This window comes from Helianthus annuus, chromosome 12 (genome assembly GCF_002127325.2).
Source record: "Helianthus annuus cultivar XRQ/B chromosome 12, HanXRQr2.0-SUNRISE, whole genome shotgun sequence".
NCBI lineage: Eukaryota > Viridiplantae > Streptophyta > Magnoliopsida > Asterales > Asteraceae > Helianthus > Helianthus annuus.
The window spans coordinates 152,829,648-152,857,452 of NC_035444.2; the positions used below are offsets into that span (position 1 = coordinate 152,829,648).

Sequence of the window (27,805 nt, forward strand, 5' to 3'; positions counted from 1 at the left end):
TTAATACTGATAATAATACATTAAATAACTGTCATTTGCCCATGACATTATAGTCTAACGGCATCTTAGGGTGAGATAAGATTTAAAGACCATTAGGTCCTCTGTTCAATTCTCACAAAAGGGTTTTTCACATATTCATTGGGTTTTCTTCTGAATTAGTGTATAGGCATTATGTTCTAATGGAGATGAATATGATCGGGTGGTTTCACTCGTGACACGATTATACTACAATGGTTCGTCAGTGATCCAAATTTATCTTTAGAAAAACTGTCATTTCATAACATGTATTTGTATGATATAAAAGATATACGTAAAAGAATAATTTTTACCAGATAACCGAAGGTTTTATTTATTTATTATTGTTCTCAAGATTTAAAATGAAGATAGAAGTTTATTTATTATTGTTTTCATGATTTCAAAACAGTACTTGCGTAGAACGCAGTTTGTTCCCGTTTACCTACCATTGTTATGTAATTGAGATTATAAAAAAATATATATGAAAACCTAAGTTTATTCATACTGAACATGTTCATTACGGGATAATTTTTAACCAGAGAGCTCAAGAATTCAAGAACCATATCAACTTTAATGTATGCTTAACGGATATAGAGTGTATAAAAGCCGATTCCATAATAGTAAGTTTTGTTTGTTACATCTATCTATTTATCTATACGGCATACCTAAGTAAATTAAAAGCATTTTTCAATGAGTCACGTATCATATTTCTATGAGTCTAGCTAGTTTCTTTTGTGCACTTATTTTATTTTTCTTCTTGGTATTATATTTCTTAGTTAATTAGATAATTATTTAATTTCGATCGTATCTTATCTCATAATATTGTTTTATAAATTACTAAATTTTTATTACTAACTATTTAAATTTTTATTTACCTTAAGTGTAAAATACAAAACTTTAATTATTCTCGCACTTATCAAATTAAAAGCATCTTTGAATGAACCTTTTATATATATTAACGACAAAATGGAGTAGTTAGAAGTTGGGATTAATACATCATCCCAAAGAAAATATAGCTACATGTTTAACTATTCTTTATTCTTGCCGTTAGGTGGGACGGGCACCTACACGGGTATCTGGTCCGGGTTTGAACCCGTACAAGAACAACCCCCTCCCCCCCCCCCCCTACGGGTAGGCTGAGCGGGTTGGTTCTTTTGGCAGAGAAAGTCGTGCCATGTTTGTTGTTGATCAAGATTTTCATGACCGTTGAATTCAAATAAATATTAATTTAATTATTCATTTATTTGAACATTATAAATAAGCATTATCAACTAAATATGATCTTGTAGTCTATTTTGCAGCTTAAGATCTACCATAACTCGAGGAGGAAAATAATAAATAGTTTGGTTATATAAGAAATCAGATAAATTTAAAACAATAAGCTTACACTAATATTAATAGTTCGTATATTCATTTTCTTTTAAGTGAAGACCATAGGTTCAAGTCTGGATTAGTTATCCTACATGTCTGGCCCTGGTTATACAATATTTTACAATAGCAGATATAATATTCGCTAAATTTATCTGTAAAAAGAAACTTCCTCAAGGCGCACATAAGTTCGTTGTCAGCTTTTCTCGTCAATATTGTGGAAAAATATTTATTCCTAAAACACTTTAATTGTTTTTTAATATAAACTTTACAAAAAAAAATCACCAAAAAACTAAGGGAAGTACAATTCATTATCACATCACTTTACGGATTGGGTTGCATAGCAGTAGGCTTTAACCTTATGCTTTCGTGACCACATGCGAACACATACAAATACTTTGAAAAAATTGTTTTTATTTTTTTTATGATTGAAAAAAATTGTTTTTATTTTTATATGAAAGTATTGGAATATATTTTGATAACTAATTGAATTAAACTAGTTGAAGACACCAAGGATTTGAGTAGTCTATTCGGTGCTAATTTGATGTACATTGAAGAGTCTGTCTAAATTGTCCTGTTTGATCCATATGGTTCAAGTTCGTCAAAAGGTGTTGGCCAGCTCTTCGGGTAGATTTCGTGAATTTGTTCAATAAATTCTATGAGGATGGCTCACTCAACAAAAGTTGCACCTCCTCATTTATCGCTCTCATTCCGAAAATTAAAGATCCGGTAAGTCCAGCTAACTTTAGACCAATTAGTCTTATTGGTGTGGTTAACAAAATTATTTCCAAGGTACTTGTGAACCGGATCAAAGGGATTCTTGGAAATTTGATCTCGGAGCACCAATCAGCATTCTTGGCCGGTAGAAACATTATGGATGGTCCATTAGTGCTTAACGAAATTCTTAGCTGGGCGAAGAAAAATAAGAGGAAAGGTATGTACTTCAAAGTTGATATAAATAAGGCATACGATTCGGTAAATTGGGCCTTTTTAGATTCGATTATGGCCCAAATGAAGTTTCCTAGTAAATGGAGAGGATGGGTAATGGCAACTTTACAATCGGCTAGAGCGTCAGTATTGGTAAACGGGTCCCCAACTAGAGAATTCGACTGTTCCCGTGGCTTACGGCAGGGGGATCCACTATCACCTTTTTTGTTCGTGATAGTTATGGAGGCATTATCCGGAATTATGAAGAAAGCCGTTTCCGTTGGTTTGTTCAATGGAATCAAGATCTCTAATGAAGGTACATCTCTATCCCATCTCATGTATGCCGATGATGTTATTTTTATCGGGGATTGGTCACTGTCAAACATATTCAATTTGAGAAGAGTGTTGAGATGTTACTATTTGGTTTCGGGGCTTAGGGTGAATTTGGAAAAGTGTAGTATCTTTGGTTTTGGGGTGGAAGATCTGGAAATACAAGAAATGGCAAACCTATTAAGATGTAAAAAAGGCAAGCTCCCATTTAAACATCTTGGTATGTTAGTTGGTGCGAATATGAATTTAGAAAAAAATTGGAAATCGGTTATTGATATATTTAAAAATAGGCTTTCATTGTGGAAAGCAAAAACGCTATCCTATGGAGGAAGGATTACGCTAATCAAATCAGTGTTAAATGCCTTACCCACATATTTTTTCTCTTTGTTCAAGGCCCCGATAAAAGTTTTGGATGCACTCGATAAAATAAGAAGGGTATTTTTTTTGGGGGGGGGGGGTCGGAAGAAAAGGCTAAAATGAACTGGGTGGCATGGGATAGGACTATTGCTCCGGAAGAATACGGGGGGTTGGGTTTTGGTTCGTTAAGAGATGCAAATCTAGCAATGTTGGCAAAGTGGTGGTGGAGGTTCAAAACGGAAAAAGATGGTTTGTGGAGGCGAGTGGTTTGGGCAATACATCATAATTCGAGAGGGTGGAAAGACATCCCAACAAAGGTTTCTATACCTGGGCCGTGGAAAAGTATCACAAGCATCCGTAGCATACTACTACAAGCAGGGTTGGATCTGGAGAAGGCGACATCAGCTGAGTTGGGTAACGGGAAAAATATATGTTTTTGGTTAGACTGCTGGGCCGGTAATGAACCGTTTTACGTAATGTTTCCAGAACTATTCAGAGCTGAAAAACATAAAGGATGTTTGGTTCAAGATCGGCTGGTGACGAATGGGCCGAATCTGATCTTCAGTTGGGCCTGGCTAACACCGGAACTAGGTGATATTGAAGCGGATCAGCTAAACCAAGTTGTGGGCCTGATTTGCGGTTCTAGTGGGCTGAACATGTCATCTGGAATGGATAGATGGCAGTGGACTTTAGATGGTGGTGGAAGTTTCAGTGTAGCAAGTATAAAAAAAACTCTAAGCTCGGTTAATCGTGTGCGCCCCGGTAAAGCGTTTGAGTGGAATAATTGGGTACCGAAAAAAGTGGGCATCGTGGCATGGAGGGCAGAGATGGAACGATTGCCAACCAGATGTGCTTTGGCGGCTCGGAGTATCCCGGTGAACGACAGAACTTGTATCATGTGTGGAAGTTATGACGAGTCAAGTGAACACCTGCTTGTTTCATGCCAGTTTGCACAAATGGTATGGCAAAATATTGCATTATGGTGCTCGATTCCCCCGATTATAGCATTTGATTTAAAAGACATGTTGACGTTACATGAGGTGTGTACGGTTTCCGGAAAAAAAAAGAAGGTATTACATGCGGTTATTTTGGTTGCAATTTGGAGCATTTGGAAATCGAGGAATGAGGCCGTGTTCCAGCAAAAATCTCCTAACATGACCAAGACTCTGGATGAAATTAAAGCGATGGCGTACCTTTGGGTGAAGAATCGGTCAAGATCGATGACATTAACGTGGGAGGATTGGAGCAAATTCAAGATCTAGAGATGATGTAATTGTATGGTTTGGTATCAATTGGTGTAAAACTTTTGTATGTTTGGTGGTAGCATCTTGCTACAAATGAATAAAATTATTTTGTCGGCCCTTCAAAAAAAAATTTTCTTTCTTCTCTGGTGCTTCTACTTTGGTGGAATAAAAGTTTGCCATTAAAAAAATTGAATTAAATTGATGGTTTATATATATTCAATGAAAAAAATAGGTTAAATATAATTAAAAGTATAGTAATTATTTATTTGACCTTATATATAAATATACACAAAACTACGTTGTATGAATTTTCTAATAACAAATTTGTCTATTATACTACGTTGTATGAATTTTCTAATAACAAATCTGTCTGTTATACTTTAGAGGTGGAGGGTTCATTCGTTAACATTAAAAAATTGGGGAACTGAGAAATATGCATTTAACATGTTAAACAATTTTTTTTTAAATCTTGGAGTTTTCTTATATAAATACACGTAGAGGATTATTTAATAAAAAAAACTCAACAACTAGAAAAATAAAAAAAATCTTAAAAAACAATAAAAAAGTAAAAGAAATTACAAAAATGCTTTTTTTATTAGAATAGTTTCTACACATTTATATATGCAAAAAGTCTGAAAAAATTAAAAAAAGATAACTTTTAGTATTTTAAATTGAAATTTTAATATATGTTTAAAATGTTAAATACACTCTTTTCCGGTTCCTCACTATTTAGAGTTACCAATAAATCTCACACTACTTAAGACAAAGAAAACTATATTATAAAATCCACACGTTTTCTCTTTAGTTGAGTATTTATTTAAAATAAATATATTAAATTTTAAATGTCCAATAAACTCTTAGTTACATTTGTCTAGTTGTTGCAATTATTCGACTAACTTTTTTTATTTTCTGTTCATTTCTGTATTGAGTTTTGAAGGCAACGTTGATTACAAACGTTTTGTCCAACGTATTAAGATAATATTTTTTTACTCTACAGATCCAATTCAATGTTGATTAGAAACATGATACATAAGTTTGAATTGAGGTTTTCTTCACATAGTTAAGTTATATAAAATATTAATAAAATATAAAATTATTAGGATTCTAAACCACTCCCCATCGCTTTAAATGTCAAAGTTATTGCAATATCTTGTGGAACCAGCAAGTGGGGAAGGTGTCATGTGACAAATATGGTCTACTTTAGATATTTTATTCCCGCAATCAACTAGAAAATTAAACTGTTTTGTATTAATTTAAAAACTAGCATTAAGACCCGTGCGCGTTGCGGCGCGGATTCTTCGCAAACGTCGAATGAATTAGTTCAAACGTTTTGTGATGCGTTAACCATATGAAAACACGCATTTTAACGTATTTGATTAAACTCAATGTAACCAATATAAACATTACGATTTGATCAAAACATAAAGTAGATCAAATTATAGAGTAAAATCATAACGTATTATATATGACCCGAGTAATACATAGAAAACGTAACGGGTATAACGCAAAAGTTGACAGGTATAATGAAAAGAGATTAATTAGAGCTTTTAAAAACGGAAAAAAGAAACCACAATTTGACTCCACTTGAATCCAAACAAAATTTACAAAACATTCATAAAATAATCACGAAAACATATTATATTTGATCCGACTCTTTTTGTCGTGCTCGTTGTAGATTTTCATGAGGTTTTTTAAGATATAAAATTACTTGGATCCAAACAAAATTTACAAAACATTCATAAAATAATCACGAAAATATTCTAAAAGCCTTTACATTTTAGGACCCGTGCGTTGCGACGAATTTGTCAAATGGAGAAAAATAGACGCACTGCGATTGGCATGTCAAACGGGAAAAAACGTTGAACCCCACACGCACGTTGCGGCGTGTTGACTCGCAAAATATAAAAAGAAACGTAAAACGAAAAACTTGCGAAAGATGAAAAATATGGGGGATCAAAGTTGAAAATATAAAAGTGTTGGGGTTAAATTGTAAAAGTTGAAAAAGTTTGGGTTAAAAGTAAAAAAGTGAAAGGGGTTAAAATATAAAAGATAAAACCTTTTGGGTTAAAAATGGAAAATGCAACTTTTTTTTTTGGAAAACCCTCAATGCATACATTACCCAATATAAAGCAACAACTTGTTGCAAATTTATAATATGGAAATATTATATTTCATAATTTCTCGAGCCATATGCTTTATTTTGTGATGCATAAAATTTTTCCATAACGAAAAATAATAATACATGATAATGTTGATTTTAGCATCATTCATACGAATTTTAAATATATATTGTGATGTATATTTTTTTCCATAACTATAAATAATACACGATAATGTTGATTTTAGCATCATTCATAAGAATTTTAAATCGGGTGATACGGGAGGAAATATCATATTTGACACTAATGTCACATAAAATTCGAATAATAACTTAAGCAAATCTCACATGATTTTGTTATATTATATATACGGGAGACAAACATGGCTACGGCAAGATCTCTTCTCAAGTCGGGAAGATCTCTTCTCAAATATCACTCGCGCGTTTTGAACGCAATGATCGTAAATTAAAGAGAATTTTCACATTTAAGGGTGCTCGAGCTAGAACAATCACAGATTAGTGAAATCTCGAAAGTTTCTACTCAGACCACAAAAAACAAATACATCTTAGTGACGGCACATACAATAATGCCTTAGCGCCACATCGCCATCACCACTATCTCTCACCTCAACCTTTCAACATGTATTATACTCATCTTTCATTCCTCAATTATGTCAGACTGTTCTTTATATTATAAAAAGTGGTTGTGAGTAGAAGAGAGATAATGTTATTATTCATCTATATATTTGAAGAGAAACTATTCATGTTGTATAATATTTTTAATATATTTCGAAAGTGATTATGAGTGAATGAGAGAAAAAATAATGATAAAAGTATAATTGGAAATAGAGAGAAAATATAGTTTTTTTTTTTTTTTGATGTAATTATAGGGTAGAAATGATGGAAGAGTGTGAATGACCTTAGATACTTTATTTATTTAATACCATATACAAACTTTTAACTTATATAATTAATAATTAAAAACAACTACACTTGCTTAGAATAAATTTTATATGTTTTTAACATTTATTAACTAAAATAAATTTAAAACACTTGATTCATATTTTAATTTTATTTATTTTTTATTATAAACTACACTTTCTTCTCTTTTTCCCCTTTCTTATGGGGCTTCAGCTTCATACCTACAATCCACACCTTCCACACCTGCAGTCTAACATTAGTATCTCCATGGCTCCTTCAAAAAAACCTTGAAGAACAACATAGTTCGTAGAGAGACTGGTGCATGACGAGCTAGACGTGAGTCCTCCTCATCCCCGAAATTATTTGGGACATGAGGAGGGCCACAATGTTCCAGCACACCCGCTGACACCCTTCCGCACCCCTCCAAACAATCATAACGCATAGCCTAACCCCAAACAATCATAACGCATAGCCTAACCACAAATAAAATGTTTATTGCATAAGAGATTCAAACTTCAACAAAAGAGAATCGTATTCAAACTCCCAATAATTTATAACCTAAAACTCTCAACTACCACAACAATTTTATAAAAAAAAAAAGGTTACCTATAATGTGTTTGATATTTAAAAAAAAAATACTAAAATTTATACAAACCCCATCCACTCATTTCTTCACCACGTAGACTCCACTCCAACCTATTATTAGCTATCCTCTATCCTTAACAGACTCTCTCTCAACTAGTCGTCTTGTTATATAAAATTGCATAGCTTAAACTTAAAGATAGAAGATATTCATAGGAACAACTTAGTATTCTGAGTTTATGTTTATTCGTATATATATAATTTTTAAATTTTATTGTAAGAATTTGTTTTATAAAACTAATTTTATAATTTCTAGTCATTTAACGAGAATTGTTACAAATATTATTTTGTTTTTTAAGATAAACATAGGTTGTAACAGTTTCAAACACTTTATTAAAGTACGTTGTAATTTCATTGAAAATTAATAAAACTGAAATTCAAAGATAAGCGTGTGCTTTTTAATGGAAACGGCATCTTATTGACAACTTGACATAGGATTCAAAATGATAACTTGATAAGAATTATTCTTTTACCTCAAGCATCTTATTTTTTTTAACATTATTTATTTAAAAAGATTACGACAGAACGTATACATAGGATTACAGGAGTCACGCTATACTCTTTGGCGCCTTCGTAACGTTTGTGCGAGGTAGTGTTTAACGCCCTCTTTATGCTGACTACACCAGAGCATTAATCCACTGCACACGGTCTTGTAACAAGTCTATCTTTTATGACAGATATTTATAACTTTTAGCTATATTTTTGACATTGAGCATAATTTTTTACTTTAAAAAAGAAGAAAAAAAAACAATTTGTTCTTTAAAACAAAGTAGCTCACTATTTTAAGCGATTGGGGATTTTTTTTTGTATGTGTAGTGAATTCGTGGTCATTTTTAAATTAATCTTGTTTCAATACAAAATAACTATCAGAACCGTGTAGCGAATTCGTGATTATTTTTAAATAAATCTTGTTTAAATGCAAAATAACAATCAGAACCTATTTTTAAATCGTTTTCGTGTTTTACTAATCAATCTATGATTTAACCATCAATACCTCTTGTATGGTGTTTTAATGTATAGCGTGTTTATAACATGTTTATTGTTTCATCTGGAGAATGGAACACAAACAACTTAGTTTTACAATATATATATTTCTAACATATAATAAATTTGTTTATTAATTAAGAAAATAAAATGTTGTTAAATAGTAATAAAATTAAAACCTATAAAACATGATTAGAAAAATACACAATTTAAATATAAAATATTTAGTCCAAATAGAAGTAAAAAATTAAAACGGGAGTTAAATTATATTGCTATCAAATATATACAAATTTCTAATATTTACAGATCGATTTTATTATGAAAATAAATAAGATATTGAACTTCATTTATTTTAATTAATATAAAGTATATTAAATACAAGGTGCCAAGGTTGTCCATCAACCACCTTTACGGATGGTGGAGGATTTAAATATTTGCTAGTTCAGCCTGTTTTTTTTTTCTTTTTCTTTTTAATTTTTTAAAAAATAAAAACAAACGTAAATGGTCATTTTCATTAAATGATATACGCTTATTTATTTGGCTTTGTTAAGTAACCTGTTGGATTACCCTTTTTATAGATACATTAAATGACATATGTTTATTTGTATTTGTTAAGTAATTTGTTGGATTACCTTTTCTAGGCAAAATAGGTAGTGGAGAGGTGAAGGGGCTTGATGGAGCGCTATAAACCCCTATAGAGCCTAGGACACTGTCCTCTGAGGGTTATGGGGCGTTATGTTTCAATGGCCATGATGATGATGATCGCGAGGTTTTGATTTTATTTCTCTCTCAAACATACAAGTTATAGATGCATACATATTATATATATAATTGAAGGGGGTTATCCACTAGACACATATATTATGGGGGGTTATGTTTGAGTAAAGAGGGTTATGACTATACATGGATTTATAGATGCATAAAACACGCTAATATAATTGTTTAATTAACTGCGACAAGTATAATTGTTATATATGTATAAAAGGTTGCAATAATATCCAAAAATCATGTCATAACGTTAAACGTATTTCACTAAAAATCCACCAGATAACTAAATAAACAGTAAGGTATTAGACGTTGGAAACGAACTTTAAGATTCAAAATAACATGTGCAGTACTATCTTTAGTTGGTTTTCATTAGTTTATGTTTAAAAAAATATCACAGATATAGTTCATCATACAACAAGTTCAAGTTTTAAAGCAGACCTAACAACGAAAGCCGAACCGTTTTGTTCTTAAATTGACAAAAAAGGTTGACTTGCTTCGACATGAAAAGTTTAGCCAGCGTAACATTTTTTATTATTCTAAAGTAAACTAGACTAAGTGGTTGTTTGGTAACCTCCATGCCAATAAGTGTCGAGTCTTTAAAATGTCTGATTGGGTAAAGACTTTGAACCAGTAAGAGAACTTAATTGGCTCGGCCTAATTGGTTGGTGGTGGAGAGTCGAGAAGGCAGTGCGTAATAGGCCAATTGAGGGTTATGAACACAGATAAATGGATAAAAAGGTAAAAATTTCATTTAACATCATTTTGAAACTTAATATGTAAAATGCTTTGCAAACTGATTCAAAGGTCTCTTGTCAGTGAACAAAATACACTTAATGGGGGACACGACACCTCACATGTAGATGTGCAAGGTTTCCAACCCTTGCTAGAACATTGCCGCCACCGCGCAAGGGTAAGGGGCAAGTGGAAGTTACTCGTGCGGGTTTCGAGAGAAATGGTTTGAGGGTGAGGTCCATCTCTTGAATGATGTGTGTGTAATTGGTGGTTGGGGTTGGGGTAAATGTGTGGAGTCCATAGTTTAGGCTACTTTGTAGTGCGAGGGGTCGGACGCCGCCTGTCTTTTGTAGGGCAATGGTACTTTGTAAAGAATTTGACATGGCGTCCGCTTATTGGTCAGGGCAGTGGTGGTACCCTTAGGTGCCCATTCCTACCTTTCGCTTAGGGTGTCCGGGGTCGATGCGGCAAAGGAAGCGGGGAAGGGTTTTGCCGCAAGTGGAGGGTGCCGCCGTGAAAAGTTGCTGCGCGGGGAAGGAGTTATCTGGAGCTTGAGCTGTGAACATATGTCGCTTGCGGGGACTTGAGGGAGAGGGGTAAGTGGTGGGGCCCAGTATCTTTTCAACCAATCATGTATTGTTTTTGTTTTTTTTAATAGTTTGGGGGAAACCACCCCCGTGTTTTTTGGGAAAAAGAGGAGAACGAGAGGGGAAATGACATGACATATTATGATTGGATGGGTGAAATTTTTCCCCAAACTCATAAGGGGTGCACCCTCAGACCATGTGTAGTGGGGTGTTTTTTAAAAAAAAAAATTCAAAAAAAAAAAACGCCTAAAAACGCCCCCAAACTACTATTACATAGGGCGTTTAGAAAAAAAAAAAAAAAAAAACAAAAAAAGCCCCCTTGGCGTGGTTTTAAAAACGCCTTGCCCCCTTCTCCTTGTCCAATCATCTTTCATCTCCCTTTTTATTATCCAATAAGATTTTTAGGTGTTTTTTCTTTATTTTATTTAATGCCCCAATAATGCCCAACAATGCCCCATCCCCACTACACCTATTTTAGAAAACGCCTAATAATGCCCCTTTGCTAACTGGACCGCCACATGGCGTAAAATGCCCTAGGATGGGGGCATTATCTTCACCTTCCACTACACATGGTCTTAGGGTGAAGAGAGTGGTTACCTATTTGAAATAGGTAAACTCCCCATTCACCCAATCAGATAGTGTCACGTCAATTCATCTAAATTGTTTACCTAATGCTCAAAAACGTTGGCGGTGGTTTACCTAATCGAGTTTAAGTAAACTAATTAAAAAAAAAAAGAAAAATGTGTGATAGATTGAGATGAAATGGACCCCACCACACACTCATCTCTCTCCCCCTTCCCTACCTCTCACCGACTCGGTGACCACTCACCGATTTCGCCCCCCATTTCGGTAACATCCCGACGGTAAAAAGGTTGGCAGTGGAGAGGGGTTCGGTACCGAGTGGGTTACCGCACCCACTCCGTTCACCTTACACCCTTACTGATTGAGAGCTATACTTCGAATAATTTTATTAAGGGGTTAACCAAACAACCCCTAAAATTAATATATTTTTATTTATTATATACTTGGATTAAAACTATTGTATTTTATGAGTGAAAAAAATTAATATAAACAAATAAAAATTAATAGCTAACAATGCACATTCTTTTCTTTCTAAATTTCAACAGTCTAAACAGAAAAAACATGAGGGGCAATTCAGAAACTCTCATAGAGTAAAAGGGTCCAAAATGAACATCCGATAAACTCTCATTCCCATAACACCCCCACACATTATCTGTATATTGTCACTTCTAACCCCTAAACAATAAAACTATTGCATAAAGAGTTCAGACTGCAACAAAGTGTAATAATTTGCAGCCTCATCTTCAAGCTCCCACAACCCATCACACAAATCCACCATATCACAACCTCCACCCGTGACGTCATCATCCACCCCACCACCACCGCCGCTGACGTCATCATCAGCCCTCCTGGGTATACCCAGTTCATCATCAGAAGCTTCAAGAAGGTGTCTAATAACACTTTCTTTCTCATCATCATTAATATTATTATTATTATTGTTAGCATCTGGGTCGGGTTCGGGTTGTGGGGCAAAAACAAGAAACGGGTCGGAAGAGAGACTTGTGAAGAAATCTAGTAACTCTTGGGTGGTGGTTGTTTCTTGTTGGTCGTTAATGTAAGTGTTTCTATGACGTTTTGTTGTTTCGGTTGTGGAAACGACGTCGTCTTCGCGGAGGCGTTTGGATTGTGATTCGGCCATGAAAGGTGGCAGGGGGTAAAGTGTAAAATTTGTAGAGAGAGAAAGGGGGAGAGTGAGTTGAGGAGAGAGAATTAGGGTTGTTGAAAGCATTTATATAGAGGACGTAATGGTCAAATTTGTTTTTTGGGAATTTAAAATAGTTATTATTGTAATTATTTAATATTTAATTAATGCTTGTATAGGTCCATAGGACACCACCATGGTTGAGACATGAAATGAATTGTTAGTTCATGTAGGTTCATGTATTATAGCCTAGTGCTATGTTAGTGATGGAATAAAGCTTATAACCATTAAGTTATGGGTTTGATTTCTAAAAAAAGGGTTTTCTCATATTTATTGAATTTTTCCTTGAATTGGTGTATAGGCATTATTGCCTAATGGAGATGGATATAATCAGGTGATTCTGCTGATGGCATGATGACACTACAGTGATCCAAATTTGCCGTTCAAAAAAAAATTGTTGTTCATATATTCAAACTAGTTTATAATATTTGAGAGGCTATGAAAAAAGGGTGTTAAGTGTCATTTACAACCACGTCGGCATTTGTTAGAAAAGTAGTATGCTGTTAAAAATTGTGGGATGGGATGAGGTGTGAAAGGACAGTGTGGTGTGACTATGACACGTGGCATATGTTGTAGTAGCCTCAACACCGCCTCCAAGGTGGTGTTTTGGCATGGTTGTGGCTTTCACGTCTCCACACCATATAGTCTAAGTTATTTCAATTGTTATAAGGGTGGATATAGCATATTTTAAAGAGTGTAAAGTGCCCCTTAACTTTTTTAGCGAAATATAAAATTTTCTTCGTTTTATAGATTGGTACACTTGAGTAGGGATGAACTCAGTACAAACCGGTATCAAAAATCCTAAAAAATGAGTACCGGTACCGAGTATACCTAGTACGGTACGGTTCTGTACCGGTATTTGAGGGGTAAAAGCCGATACCACACCAGACCAGTACCAAAGACATAAAAAGTCATTACCACATCGGTACAGAAAATATACTCTTAAATTTTCTTCTATATCAGTCACTAATTGTTATCATATATATAAAAATATATATAAAAATAAACAATATAATATTCTCCTTGTCGATCTATCAAAAAAAAATCTTTTGTAATTTACTAATTGTGTAGGGTCCAAGTATGAATTTCGTCTCATTTATGTCACTAACTTAATATATAAAAAATATATATAAGGCTATATGGTGTGATCATAACCCTGATAACCACCATGACCCTCCACATAAGTATCATGTCATCCATCTTTAATCCATCATTCAAAACCACTACCATAAAGGTGTGGTCATGACCCAAGCCATCATCCTCTTTATTTTTTTTAATTTATTTTGTCTTAAAATTATCAAATGGGAGAGTGGTGGTAATTGTGGTTTAATCCATGAAAACCACCATCAATCAAGGTGAGGGTGATGTACCATTTAATTAATGATCCTATGTTGAAATAATGTTTCAATCCATGCCCCCACTCTATAGCCGGTTTAAATGTTCACTTTAAATCATTTATGACACAACAAATACGTATATCAATAAATTATTTATGATATAACGTATACGGCGTTTAAAAAAACTCCAAAGACATGTACGGTTTTATGTTATTTGCATATGGATACATATTACGTTATATGTAACCCACAAATGCATTCACGTGAAAATGAAACATCATACAACCCCACTTTAAAAATAAAAATATATCAATATGAAGGTCTTAAGCACAATGAAAAAGTTTCCAACAACCCGGTTATCTCTACATTTAAGTCCATGTGAAGAAGTCAAGGTGAGTGTATTCTTATGGGTTAAGCACCGAACAAATATAACATTCCTATAATGGTCGAACTTGAGTATTTCCTATTTTAAAACATAAATCTTTTTTTTTAACGGGAAATTTGAATCACTGACAGACCACTGGAGTATTATTATACCACCAACGGAATCATCCGATTATATCCATTTCCACTAGACAATAATGTCTATACACTAATTCAGAAGGAAACCCAATAAATCTGAAAAAAAAACCCCATTGTTGGAATCGAACCCATGACCTAATGATCATAAGCCTTATCCCACCACGCCTCCATCACTGTTACCACCACCACCACCAAACCACCATTATTTAATGATACCTTAAAACAACCACCCCTAAACCACCGTTGTCGCACCAACCTCCATCACCAGCTCACATCCGCCACCATAAAACAATTGTCGCCGCACCAACATCCATTACCGGCACAACACTTCCACTACCTAAGGTCGGCTTTGCTGTGCAGATCGGAGATCTGGCATGAATGGTAGGGTAGGGTGGACATTATTTTAACGTAAAAGGAGGATAAAAATATAAAAAAAAACAAAAAAATAGGTAAACTGTTCAAATTACCCTTAAGGCGGACCTGAGTGGAGTCGGCAAACTCCTTCGGCACCAATCGGTGACCGATGCCAACATTTTTACCGCACATGTTTTACCGATTTTGGGGGAGAAATCGGTGAGGGAATACCGAATCGGGGAGAGGGATGGAAGGGGAGAGGGTGGGGAGTGTGTGGTGGGCAGGGCCGTCTCCGAAAATCACAAAAAGAATTTTGGCCCTGTGCGAGATAAGAAATTTGGGCCCTATTCATTAATCCATTATGTTATGTTTATTGATTTGAGGCAAGTCATTAATTCATTACACGCTAAAACAGCTGGACTTCTGAATTTGATTGGCAAAAACAGTTGGCCTTCGAAATTATTAGGTTTTAACGTTTTTGGTTTGAAATAATGCGGAGTCAAAGGCCCTGTACAAATAGGAAAAATGAGCTCATGTATTTTCAAGTAATTACGTGTTAACCTCAACAGAAAATATTAAGAATTAACATAAACAAATAATTAAACAATTTAATATAAACAAAAAATTAACCAAAGAAATATTTTAATATAAATAAAACAATCTGTGTAATAATAGAGTTAAATTCTTGTTTAACAAATCTACATACATGTAAACTAAAATGTAAAAACCATCAAATAAAATAAATGAACAAAAATATGAATGGGCTTCAGGGGTTTTCAGGGCCCAAGATTAAATGGGTAAAAAACTATAAAGGAAAACATTGATGAACGGTCTCGAACCTAGGACGGCTTAGTAATCATTCACTCGCGAAACCGTTCTGCTACACCATCATCATTGTTTAAGCTTGAAACTACAAACTTTAAATATATACATAAAGATTCTTTTTTCTTATTGGGCCCTAAAACCTTTTGGGCCCTGTTCGGTGGCACATCCTGCACACACTACGGGCCGGGCCTGGTGGTGGGGTCCGTACCATCTCAACCAATCACACATTTTTCCTTTTTTTTAAATAGTTTATTAATTCATGAAGTGTTTAACCATTGCCAACACTTTTGAGCATAGTTTACCACTTTGACATGACACACTGTCATTGGTTGATTTTGAAGTTTACTACTTTCAAGTGTCTAACAACTCCCTACACCGTAAGTCAACATTAAGTTTAAACAAAGTTAACGAATTGGATGAAATTGGTAACAAAACGCAAACCTAAAGTGTAGAGTTGCAAAAAGAAAAAACAATCTTTTTGGATGATTATGTCGAATCTGCCCAGAGACGATTTTGGCATTTAACTCTTTCCCTTCAAAACTTCTATATTTTAAAAAACAGGTGATTTATGCACCATCAATTTAGCAATGTTCTTTTAAGTTATGAAAGTAACATGTTTTATTAAAAATATGTACGTATACATATGTATGGTAGGGTTCTAGAATGAGCACTAGTGTATTTGTGAACTGAGTGAATAAATCCTGACTGTTGATTTACATCATCAAATCGTAAAATACACTTTTCATTATCAAATTCTGGTCATTGACTTACACTTGTGTATTGATAATCAAGGGCTAGGATTAGTTCACTATCAAATGGGTTATTCACAAATAAACCTAACTCTATGTATATATTATAAATATCACAAATTCTTTAAATTCCCATCCAAAAAATACATACACGTACGTGTTAAAACCCAGAACGTAGACGACCCAATCCAAAAATTACATACACGTAGTGTTAAAACCTAGAACGTAGACAATCCAAAAGGATGATTGAAAGAATCTCTCAAGGAGACGTATAGCATAATATTATTCTTTAAATTCCAAACAAACTATTTTTATTCTCATTGAAAATCCACAAAAGTCAAAGAGATTGGATTTGAGTGAAGGTGTCTTTAGGCCTTATCACTAGTTTCTAACATGATACCTCTTGGAATAATCAGATTCGGTTGAGTTCACATGTTTTACATAGTTACATAATAAAAATTATACGATAAATTCACGTTTGATTTCCGTGTACAACAACCGAAGAAGTAGCAGTACCCTTGCCCAAAATGATTAACGAGTATGGGAATGAATCGCCAAGAGGATTAGGGGCACTGGTGGCATTCAATGAAGAAGTGTCTTGAGAAAGAGAGATGGTTAGAAGGGGAAATAAGAGATGGTTGAAAGCGTAATTTTATTATGTTGGAGAAATTCTAATAAAGAAACGGAAATATGCAATTCAAAAGGTGGTTGCGGCGTGGCCTGTTGCCCGTTCACTTGCCATTTGTTTGTAATTTATTGGTTTGGCACTTTTATGTGTAATGAAATGAATATTTTTACTAGTAAAAAAAGTTGGGATTAGGTATATATGCAATTGATATGGTTTTATAAGAGGATATTAGTTAATCCAAAATTTAACGAAGGAATCTAAGGAAGCTAAAACGATAAATTAGTTAACCAAAATTTATTCACATATTTCGTGAATATACATGCTAAAATTGTCTGAAATTTCCAGTAACGCATTCAAATACGTAGAAGTTATTATTTTATTAATTATGTAGTACCATAATAGTGATAATACAAGACAAACAAACATAAAAATAGGATCGAATCGACATGTTGCAGGAATTTATATAAAAAAAATACATCAAAAAATCCTTCTTTAGTGTATATAAAAGATATATTATAACCGGAAAAGCTGAAATAGTATGATTGAAAGGTTTTGCAGGAATCGGACAATATTTTATGTATTATCTTAATCTTTATGCACATAACATATAAAAGGTAGTCAAATCATAATTTAAAATTTATAATTACGGGAATTGGTACCTATCACCAGTTATTACCCAAAAGCTTTTTGATGATTTAGTATATTATGTTTTTTTATTAAAGAAAACATATATTAGGCCTAAACTTGATCAACGAAGAAATTTTATTTTGTTTTAAAGAGAGTAGAAGTGATATTTGTAGTTAAAAGAACAAAAATAGAAAGTTTTTTCATAATGATTTAAAGTAAAGTAACAAGTTACATTAAATATTCACTCATCTAACTTAGGCTGTGGGGTATGGTGAGACGGGGGTTGGGACTTGGGTTAGACATTTGGTGACACGTGTCCGCGGAGCCAACCCACTGCCGGGTTACGTGTCCACGGGGTATGGCGGGGCGTGGGTTGGGTGAACCGCGTGGCATAAATGGTTTTTTTTTTTAAATATAAAAAATTTATAAAAAATCACACAACATTTATAAAAAACCTAGACCTTTATTAAAATTTTAAAAATTACATAATCCTAAAAACTACATAATTTCTAAAAATTACAAAATAAAAAAACCTAAAGCGTTAAAAAAATTTCAAAAAGGTCGATCTTGTCGAACGCCTTGTTTTCCTTGCCTCAAAACTCTATGTTCGCCACCGCCACCCGGTCCTCGTGGCTTAACTCGCCACCGGGAACCGCATCGTAGTAAGCTTTGAAACGCTCGAGCTTGGGCCGTAGCTCGCGCCATTTATGTTGGCACGCGTTGAGGTTGTGGCGGTCGTTACCGACGTTTTGTCGGTAGGCCGCAAACGCTTCCGCCCAATATTTTGTTTTGCCCGGTGGCCGCCCCTTCATAGCGTCGACGACGCTTGTTACGAGTGTCATTTCTTCTTGACGGGTCCAGGATGCCATTTCTTCTTGGGTTCGTGGGATGGGGGGGACCAACGGGGTAGCGGGTTACCGACAGTGGGTGTTTGGTTCGTGGGATGGGGGACCGGTGGGGTTAGGGTTGCAATATATAGGGCCTTTGGGTGACCCGGGTGGCGGTTATAGAATATGGGGGGATGGGGGGACCAATTTGAATTTTAAATTTCAAAATTTAAAACACCCGCCTGACGTGGCGGGGTGAGCAAATCAGAGTTCGCCAGCTCGTTTGGCCAAACCGCCCCACGCCCGGCTTGAAACCAAAGCCCCAAGGGCCACTCCACAAACCCAAGCCCACCAGGGGTGGTGATTTGGGCGTTTTACCCCAACCCACGCCAAAAGTCCCGCCCCATACCCCACGGCCTTACAATAAAAGACTGCAAATAGTTCTACATAGCATTCTCTCATTCAACCTCATAAATTTTATTTATATTTGTTTAAAAAATTTCTTTTAATATTAATATTAATTAATAACCAAATATCACTTATTATTATCATTATCTTTATCTAAAATTAATAAATAACTTCGATTTTACAATTTAGTCCCTTTGTTTTTTTTACTTTTAACCCAAAGTTTTTCATCTTTTGCAATTTAATCCTAACTCTTTTTTATTTTCAGTTTTGGTCCACCATACTTTTCATCTTTCCCAAGTTTTTCGTTTCGTTCTAAATTTGGTGAGTTAACACACCGCAACGTGCGTGTGGGGTTCAACATTTTTTCGTATATTTTTTTCTCGTTTGACTGGCCTGTTGCGTCACATCACAAGTTCGTCCAACACGCGGGTCCTGGATGGACTTAATTATTTTTTCTATATTTTACGTTTCGGTTTAATTTCTCAGCAACGAGCGTGCGTGATTCAAAGATTTTACGTCTGCTTTTCGCTCGGCGTTATATTTTTTTTCTCGTTTTTATTTATTTTGTTTTTACGAGCTTTTCCGGTATTGACGGTCGCTGACAATGGTATAGTATTACTACTACTTTACACAGTTTTATGACAACCGCTGCAACGCAGGGAATTAATACTAGTAATAACCAATAATAAAGTACCATACTTAATACCCTAATTTTTTGTGCCCATGACATTATAGCCTAGTGGCATCTTAACGTAAGATAAGATTTAGAAACTATTAGGTCTTGAGTTCGACTTATACAAGGGGTTACAAGGGTTTTTTTTTTTCCAGATTTATTGGGTTTCCTTATGAATTGGTGTATAGGCATTATTGTCTAGTGGAGATGGATATGATCGGGTGATTCCGCTAGTGACACGATAATGCTCCAGTGATCTAAATTTGTCGTTAAAAAAATACCCTAATTTTTATATTGACCAATAAAAATGAAGAAAGGATATTTGTAGTTATAATCTTTTTACGATTTTAATACACTAATTTCTATATCGACTCATTTTTAAGTGAGCGAGAGATCTAGAATATCTATAATTTATTATAAAAATTTTTGATTGATAATATGGTAATTTCAAAACATTTTAAGACATCTATTACAATTTTCGGAATGTAGGGTATAAGTGTGTATAATACTTCCTCATTTGGCTCAGTGAATAAACTTCTTCTAGTTAGTATATTACTTAGCAAATTAGATTATTTAATTCACCACAACTATTATCTTATTTATAGTAAAGGTTTTAAGAGTTAAATGCTTGGTTGGTCCCTGTGGTTTTCAAAAATTGCAGACTTGGTCCCAATGGTTTACTAATTACACGCGTGGTCCCTGTGGTTTTCAAAAATGCACTCGGTTGGTCCCTAGCCCTAACATCAGTTAAATTTCTCAGTTAAGTCCATGTTAAATGACCAAAATACCCTTGCTTATTAACTCGCTTTATGATCTGCATCATCTTTATAATCACGCACATCATCTTCTCCATCATTTCTCTGCTTTTCTATGGAGAAACCCTAACTCACCACACAAAACTCCATGTCTCTTCCTCAGCTCCGGTGACCGGAGATTCCGATGGCTGGTTATGCTCCGGAAACTACACCCTGCATCCCCTTCATCTCTCTATGCCTTGTCTCTCTCGGTGAGCAAGTGAAGCCGCACCCCATACCCCTCGAAAACCAAGATAGCCGTCGTGTGCGGCGGCGGGATCAGAGAAAAGGGAGCAGAGAGAGGCGATGATGATGAGTTTCTAATTGTCTGAGTGAATCGGTGGTTGAGATATACCAAGTCTTGGCAGATCTGAGCCTCTAATTGTCTGTACCGATTGTTTCTAATTGTCTGAGTGAATCGGTGAGTGAATAAAAGGGGCGATGATGATGATGAGTTTCTAATTGTCTGAGCCTCTAATTGTCTGTACCGATTGTTTAGAATTGTCTGTACCAAATCTGAATGATGAGTTTCTAATTGTCTGAGTGAATCGGTGAGTGAATAAAAGGGGCGATGATGATGATGAGTTTCTAATTGCCTGTACCGATTGTTTTTTTTTACAGATCTCAGCCTCATTCTATTCAACGAAATTGCTTTTATTTATTCACAGAATTGAGTCTTGGAACTGTCATTCAATTGATTTAGGCTGAATTTTTGATTGGAACTGTCATGTGGTTTTTATTTATTTATGAGTTAAATCCTTCGTTGACATCTTTTGGCTCTGGCTGATGAAGATGATGATGGTGTGGGTTTGTGATGAAGATGATGATGGTGATGAAGATGATGCAGATGATGCAGATGATGAAGATGATGCAGATGATGATGGAGATGAAGATGATGATGGTGATGAAGATGATGCAGTGGGTTTTATTAATAAACAAGGGTATTTTGGTCATTTAACATGGACTTAACTGAGAAATTTAACTGAAGTTAGGGCTGGGGACCAACCGAGTGCATTTTTGAAAACCACAGGGACCACGCGTGTAATTAGTAAACCATTGGGACCAAGTCTGCAATTTTTGCAAACCACAGGGACCAACCAAGCATTTAACTCTTATTAATAATAATAACTCAATTTTAGTTGGTGTTAAAAGAAGGTTGGGTTAGACTGCGCGTTTTAAAACAGCCTCGGTGACCTCGTCGAATCGCGTATGAATACTTAAATATACAATTACGAAATATTTAAAAATAATAATAATAATGCCAAAATATAATCAATGTTTAAGGCAGGTCTTGTTAGACTATGCTCTTCAAAAGAGCTTCGGTAACACCCGCCACATTGAACAAGCCAACCCACTAGTATGTTTAAATAAATCTGATTCATATAAAATCTAACCCAGGTGTTTAGCTTTAAATTGTCATTTACTTTAGGGTGTAAGGAGTGGTTAAACACTTGAGAGTGGTAAACTAAAAAATCAATCAATGAGAGTGTGTCATGTTAAAGTGGTAAACTATGCTTAAAAGTGTTGTCAATGGTTTATACACTTGGTGAAGTGATAAACTATTTAAAAAAAAAAAAGAAAAAGGTGTCATTGGTTGAGATTGGAATGAACCCCACCCCACACTACCCCTTCTCTCTCACATACACTCTTCCCCGCATCGGCATGCAATCACCGACCGACAAACAAACCGCTTCGGCAAAGGTTTGGCGGCGGTGTTTGCCGCACGGCAATGGGGTTTGCCGAACCCTTTGCCAAGCCCACTACGGACACCCTTATTGTTTTCGTTAGGAGTAACTTTGATACCATAATTTAAATTTTCAAATCATTACTCCTCTAAGAGCATCCGTAATGGGGCGTTTTTAATGGCTGATATAGCTTGTAAATAGGGGTAGCCCTCACTACCATTTGACCCTCTGATGGTAGTGTAAAGTTTGAAAAAAATTGTTGTTTTTTCGATTTTGTTACACCTTTTTTTTCTAAACGTTATATCTATAAGGATTTTCTAAATCCATCATTGCACGTTTTAGCCCCCAAAACGCCGATTCACATCATCACCACCGGCCCCTTGCTCGTGCTTGGTATCACGCGGTGAAGCGGGAGGAAGATCGAGTCAGTGGATCGAGGGGGACTGTTTTACTTGTATGTATAGGTCATATTGAATTGCTCCATTTAATTAAAAAGGCTCCATTCAGATTGTATATTGCTTTAAAAAACGGATGGAGATAGAGATGTATGGAGATGGAGATAGATATATTGCTTATATGTATTGTTGGTGCGTGTGAAAGAATATATACATATATTAAAAAGGTAAATGACAGGTGAGTCTCATTTGTGGTGTGGTCTTGAACATTAATTTCAAAGAAAATACCTTTTTTATAAAATTAAATTATTGATTATTAATTTGTTTATTTTTTTACTAATTATTTTCCAATTTTCATTTATATTATTAGAATAGTTAAATAAAATAATGTAAAATTAATTATTCATTGTCTAGTTATTAGGTAATCACTGAAGGAAGGGAAATTGGCCATGCTGATGTGGACATCAAATGACGGAAAACCCCGAAAACCCACTCAAGTGGGGTGAATCAACTACTTAGAGCATTCACATCCAATCCACTAAAAATATACATACATTTCACTAAAAAACAACTACTATATCAATATATTTTCACTAAAAACAAATATTTTTTCTCTCTTCTTTTCAATATATATTACATTTTCTCTCTCCTCCACTCAGAACCATTTTTAATATATATTAAAAAAGTATAGGGGGTGAACAATGTCCCCCCCCCCCAAATATACAGAGATGAACAGTAACATTTTCTCTCTCCTCCACTCACAACCACTTTTTATACTTCTTATATTTTAAAAACTCCCCACACAGATTTTGATGGTTTGGATGAGAATGCTCTTAGAGCATGTGTAGTGGTAACAATTTATAATGCCTCCACCATGGGGCATTATCTAACATGTGGCATCCTAGTCACACTTGGGCATTATAGCAAAAGTGGTGTAGTGGGCATAATGTCCCTACCAATAATTAAACAAAAAAAAAACATAGTATTTTCTCATTGGCTAGTCAAACTCATTCAAACCTTCCACAATTGATATTAGGCGTTTTCATTAAAACGCCAAAACATTTTTTTCCCCTATAATGCCCTATAATGCCCTATGTAATGGTGAAGGGGGCATTTTTTTTGCTCTATAATGCCCCCATAATGCCCCACTACACAAGGTCTTATGATCTAACAATATTTTTTCTTCTTTTTTATTTCCAACGAGATAAAATTAAGTATCTCGCTTTTAACGATGGTTGATTCTTACATAGCCAATAAACAATAAAAACATCCTATTCTCTAAGTTTTTTTTAAAAGGTTAATAAAGTTATTTTACCTTAGTAATCACCGTATTCACTTATTGAACAAAAAAAATAATAACAAAAAGAAGCGATTTTAGGGATTCATGAAAAAAAATTATAAGCGATTCATATCTGAACGATAAATTCAGATATGATTTTAAGTGTTATAAATTCACCCGACAAGAAAAAAAATTGGTTGGTCTTATTCGTTGAATACCGACCCCCCCCCCCCTTTTAATAATAAGGAAGTAACTATATAATGTTTGTTGTAATAATTAGATGAACACTAAGGGGAAGGGGTGGTTGATGTGTGTTGGTGTATATATAATTTATATGTATAATTAAGCCCTTTTTACACCTTTAGCCAAGTTTTAAATTTATAAAAACACGATATTCACTAACACTAAACACACATATGGGCAAGTGCACCCATCGTGGACGTAGTATAGTGTTGGTAAGATACCGAGGTCGTCCAAGGACACAAGAGCTTTTAATACCGGTTTATCCTCAACGTCTAATCAAATCAAAAAGTGAGAAAAATGTTTTTAAACTAAGAAAATAAAAACTAACTAAATGCTGAAAAATAAAATAAAATAAAAACAGATAGACAAGATGAATCACTTGGATCCGACTCGTGTATTAGTATAACCTTTGATTATTTTCGCACTTTTGCACTTGTTTAAGAGATTATCTTAGTTATTGTAGTAGACCCCTCTTTTGAGGGCGACGTTACCCTCAACCCAGTAGTTTGAGTCAGCAAGGATACAATCCTAAAGAGTCGGATTATTGGAAGATAATGAATTAAGTTATTAATGCAAATTATGGTAGGCCCCGCTTTTGGCGGTGACGTTACCCTCGACTAAGTAGTCTGAGTCAGCAGGGATACAGTCCTAAATAGCCGGGTTATAGTATTTATAGTAGTTAACTTATGAGGGGGTCAAAGAGTTTGGATCCCCGCCGTCCAATACCTATGGGCATTGAAGGAGATCCTACTAAATTTGACCCAGGTCCCTTGCAGGACCTCTAAACGTTGAATAAGGGCAAGACCCTTACCAAACCGTTACCTTAACCCCCGACCAGGTAGCCAACATACATCCATATAGACCGTGGAGATATGAATGGTGAAAATCTTTTATTTTATATAGACAGTAAAATAATGCCAAGACATCACGGACAAACGATAAGAAAAGATCACCTTCAACATAAGCAACTAGTTATTAAAGTCATTAATACAAAACCAAATAAAAAGTGCAAAAGATTAAAAATAAAAAGTATTATACTAAACACTTGTCTTCACCAAGTGATGTAAGAGACTTAGGCAAACATGGCCTTGATTGTCAAGAACTCTTACTATCAATCTTGGATCCCGAGACGACTCACACACTCTACGATGGACAATGGATGATGGTGGTGGATGATGGTGTTATGGTGGTGGTGGGTGGTGGATGAAGTGTGAGAGAGGTGGTGTGCCAAGGGATGAGATGGAATGAAACCAAGCACTCCTATTTATAGGCTGAACAGAAGGCTGGGCACGGCCCCGTGTCCGCTGGACACGCCCCCGTGCCCGTCTGACACTCTCTCTCCTCATTAATTGTAATTCGCAATTACAATTAATGCGCCTGCTGTACTTTCACCACGCCCCCGTGCTCACTGGACACGGCCCCGTGGTGGGCAATAGAAGCTTCTACAAGTTTGTCTTTTATGCTGCTTCTTGGGCACGGCCCCGTGCTGGCTGAGCACGGGGCGTGTTTAGGCTTCTGTTTTCTCTTCTTTGCTTTGGAGGATGCCGTTGAGGGTCCGGACAGTCTACTTTTATTCCTTTCCTTGTATTTATGCTAGAATTAGTTGTCTTTTTGCTTTTTTTGTGAATTTGAGCTCATTTCATCCTGGAAATACAAAAGGAAGACAAAAACACTCTTTTTCCAACATTAGTACTTAAAAAGGGTTAGTTTTATGCCTTAATTGATGTGATTTATATGTTGCATTTTACACACATCAGTGGTTACTAGTGATAGGATTCTATTACTCCCATTATCCAATCAAATCATGCAATGTCAGCACCCAATATTCTATCACTAGTGATAGAAGTGTAATGGGGTGGTATCACTAGTGATGGGATTTTTACTAAAATAACGAGCTTGAGAAAAACCGAGCTTTGTTACTAAAATAAGGGGTGAAAAATAAAAAGTTTTTTTGGTGGGTAAAAAGGGTTTTAGGGTAATGAAATGAAAGGTTTAGGCTCAAAGGGGTTAACTAGGGGGATTTTGGGTAGGTGGTAAAAAAAATGAAAAATAATGGTGTAGAAAGAAAAATGGTTAGTCCTAATGCCTCCATCATTTACTTACTTGGGTTTAAGTTGGTAAGGACCGGGAATGAATCGTCGTGACAAGTTCTAGAGTTGTAAGAACCAAGCGGCTATTCACACAAGAAACGAAAAATGAGTATTTAGTCTAAAGATGTAAATTTGTATGCTCAATAAAGGCTCAAAACTCACTTTTGTGGGAATGGGTTTTTAATGTGATCAAGTATATATAATTAAATTTTAACTAGACTTGTTATGCGGTTTCATAATTTTCTTAGGTTGGTTCTTGTTATCACGACACTTTCGGTTGTAAATTTTATAAAAATATAACCTTATTAATCTTGTGATTCCCAACTTAAACTTTAGACAAGTAAAAAAAAATGAAAATTTTTGAAAAAATTTGGGGTGTTTAGCGGTTCTAAAAGAGTTTTGTGTAAGGCTTGTTGTTAGGACTTGCAAAATTTCAAAGTGTTAGCTTCCCCCCCACACTTAAATTACACATTGTCCTCAATGTGTCCCAAAAATAAATTTTTAGGTTGATTGGATGTGTGGTGTGTTGTTAAAAAGCAAAGATTTATGTTACTGGCAGTCTGGACACGGCCCCGTGGTGACCGGGCACGGCCCCGTGGTCAGGTGCCAGTAACAGAAATTAAAGAAATGAAACAGAAGCCTGGACACGGGGGCGTGTCCGGTGAACACGGCCCGTGTCCAGTTATCTGAACTGGGCGTTTTTCTGCACGTGGCTCAGCACGGGGCCGTGTTGGTTGGGCACGGCCCGTGTTGAGCCTTCTGTGATGGATATTTGTGTCGGGTTGCTCTGTTCTTTGTGCATGGGGCCATTTTTCTCGTTCCCCTTTTCATCCATTACCACCATGAGTGTGTTTTATTCATCAATAACCATCAAACCTTAGAAACCATCATATCATTGCAAACATAGAGAGACATTACATATAGTTTTTAACTAAATAACTAGGGGGATACATGAGGTTATCATAAAGGGTTCTACTTATTTAAGAAAATTTCGGGAATAGATTCCCGATGTAGTAAGACCTTTAGCCGATGGCTCCTCGGTTATTGTTCAAAGCCACTCTTCTATCTCCCTTGGAAGGAAGAAAGCAGCTTCATTCTCTCCAGTGGCTTGAGGAGGAACATTCACCGGAACTCCTTGCACCACCCTTTGCTGAGGCCTTTGGTGCATGGCATACCATTCGGCCGGAATGATGACCTCGGGTACTACATTCCACGCTCTTTGGGTTATTACGGGAACCAAAGGCGGGGAGGCGAGAAGGTTTAACCTCTGGTGCAGGAGGTTCACTTCTCAAAGACAGCCTTCCAACCCCACCGTCAGATGATTAATACGGTCCACTAACGCCTCTTCTACTCCCGTCATCTCGTCTATAGCTTCCCTTAAGGCGTAAACGTAGTTTACCAGGGAGTCTTCTGCCGTAGACGACCTTCTCCCATTTCGGTTATTTCTTGAAGATGATCCGCTAGTTCTGCTGGCCATTTTCTGTGAAAGAAACCGAAGATAACTAAATTTTTGCAAAACAACACCTCGAACACGGCCCCGTGCTCACTGAGCACGGCCCCGTGTCCAGTTGTCTGCTGGATTTTTGGCTAAGGATTCTTGGGTTTTAAATTAT

At 35.5% G+C, this 27,805-nt stretch overlaps 2 protein-coding genes across 3 annotated transcripts; one reads left to right on the forward strand and one right to left on the reverse strand.

Moving 5' to 3' along the window:
* Positions 1-1,660: 1,660 nt before the first annotated feature.
* LOC110893572 lies at positions 1,661-4,365 on the forward strand. Of its 2 annotated transcripts, none has more exons than XM_035980440.1 (2): positions 1,661-2,626; positions 3,034-4,365. In XM_035980440.1, the coding sequence occupies exon 2, from the start codon at positions 3,117-3,119 to the stop codon at positions 4,257-4,259; it is 1,143 nt and encodes a 380-aa protein (XP_035836333.1). In that variant the 5' UTR covers positions 1,661-2,626; positions 3,034-3,116; the 3' UTR covers positions 4,260-4,365. The 2 variants fall into 2 exon arrangements, with proteins under 2 accessions (XP_035836333.1, XP_035836332.1); XM_035980439.1 differs by having other exon boundaries at positions 1,661-2,112; positions 2,176-4,365.
* A 7,670-nt stretch (positions 4,366-12,035) lies between these two features.
* LOC110895999 lies at positions 12,036-12,774 on the reverse strand. The gene has a single exon (XM_022143404.2). It carries the CDS (start codon positions 12,691-12,693, stop codon positions 12,244-12,246), a length of 450 nt encoding a protein of 149 aa, XP_021999096.1. The 5' UTR covers positions 12,694-12,774; the 3' UTR covers positions 12,036-12,243.
* Positions 12,775-27,805: the final 15,031 nt, after the last annotated feature.

Excerpts from the sequence above, each read along its gene's own strand:
- LOC110895999 (XM_022143404.2), bottom strand. The coding sequence starts at position 12,693 with ATGGCCGAATCACAATCCAAACGCCTCCGCGAAGACGACGTCGTTTCC.
- LOC110893572 (XM_035980440.1), top strand. The coding sequence starts at position 3,117 with ATGAACTGGGTGGCATGGGATAGGACTATTGCTCCGGAAGAATACGGG.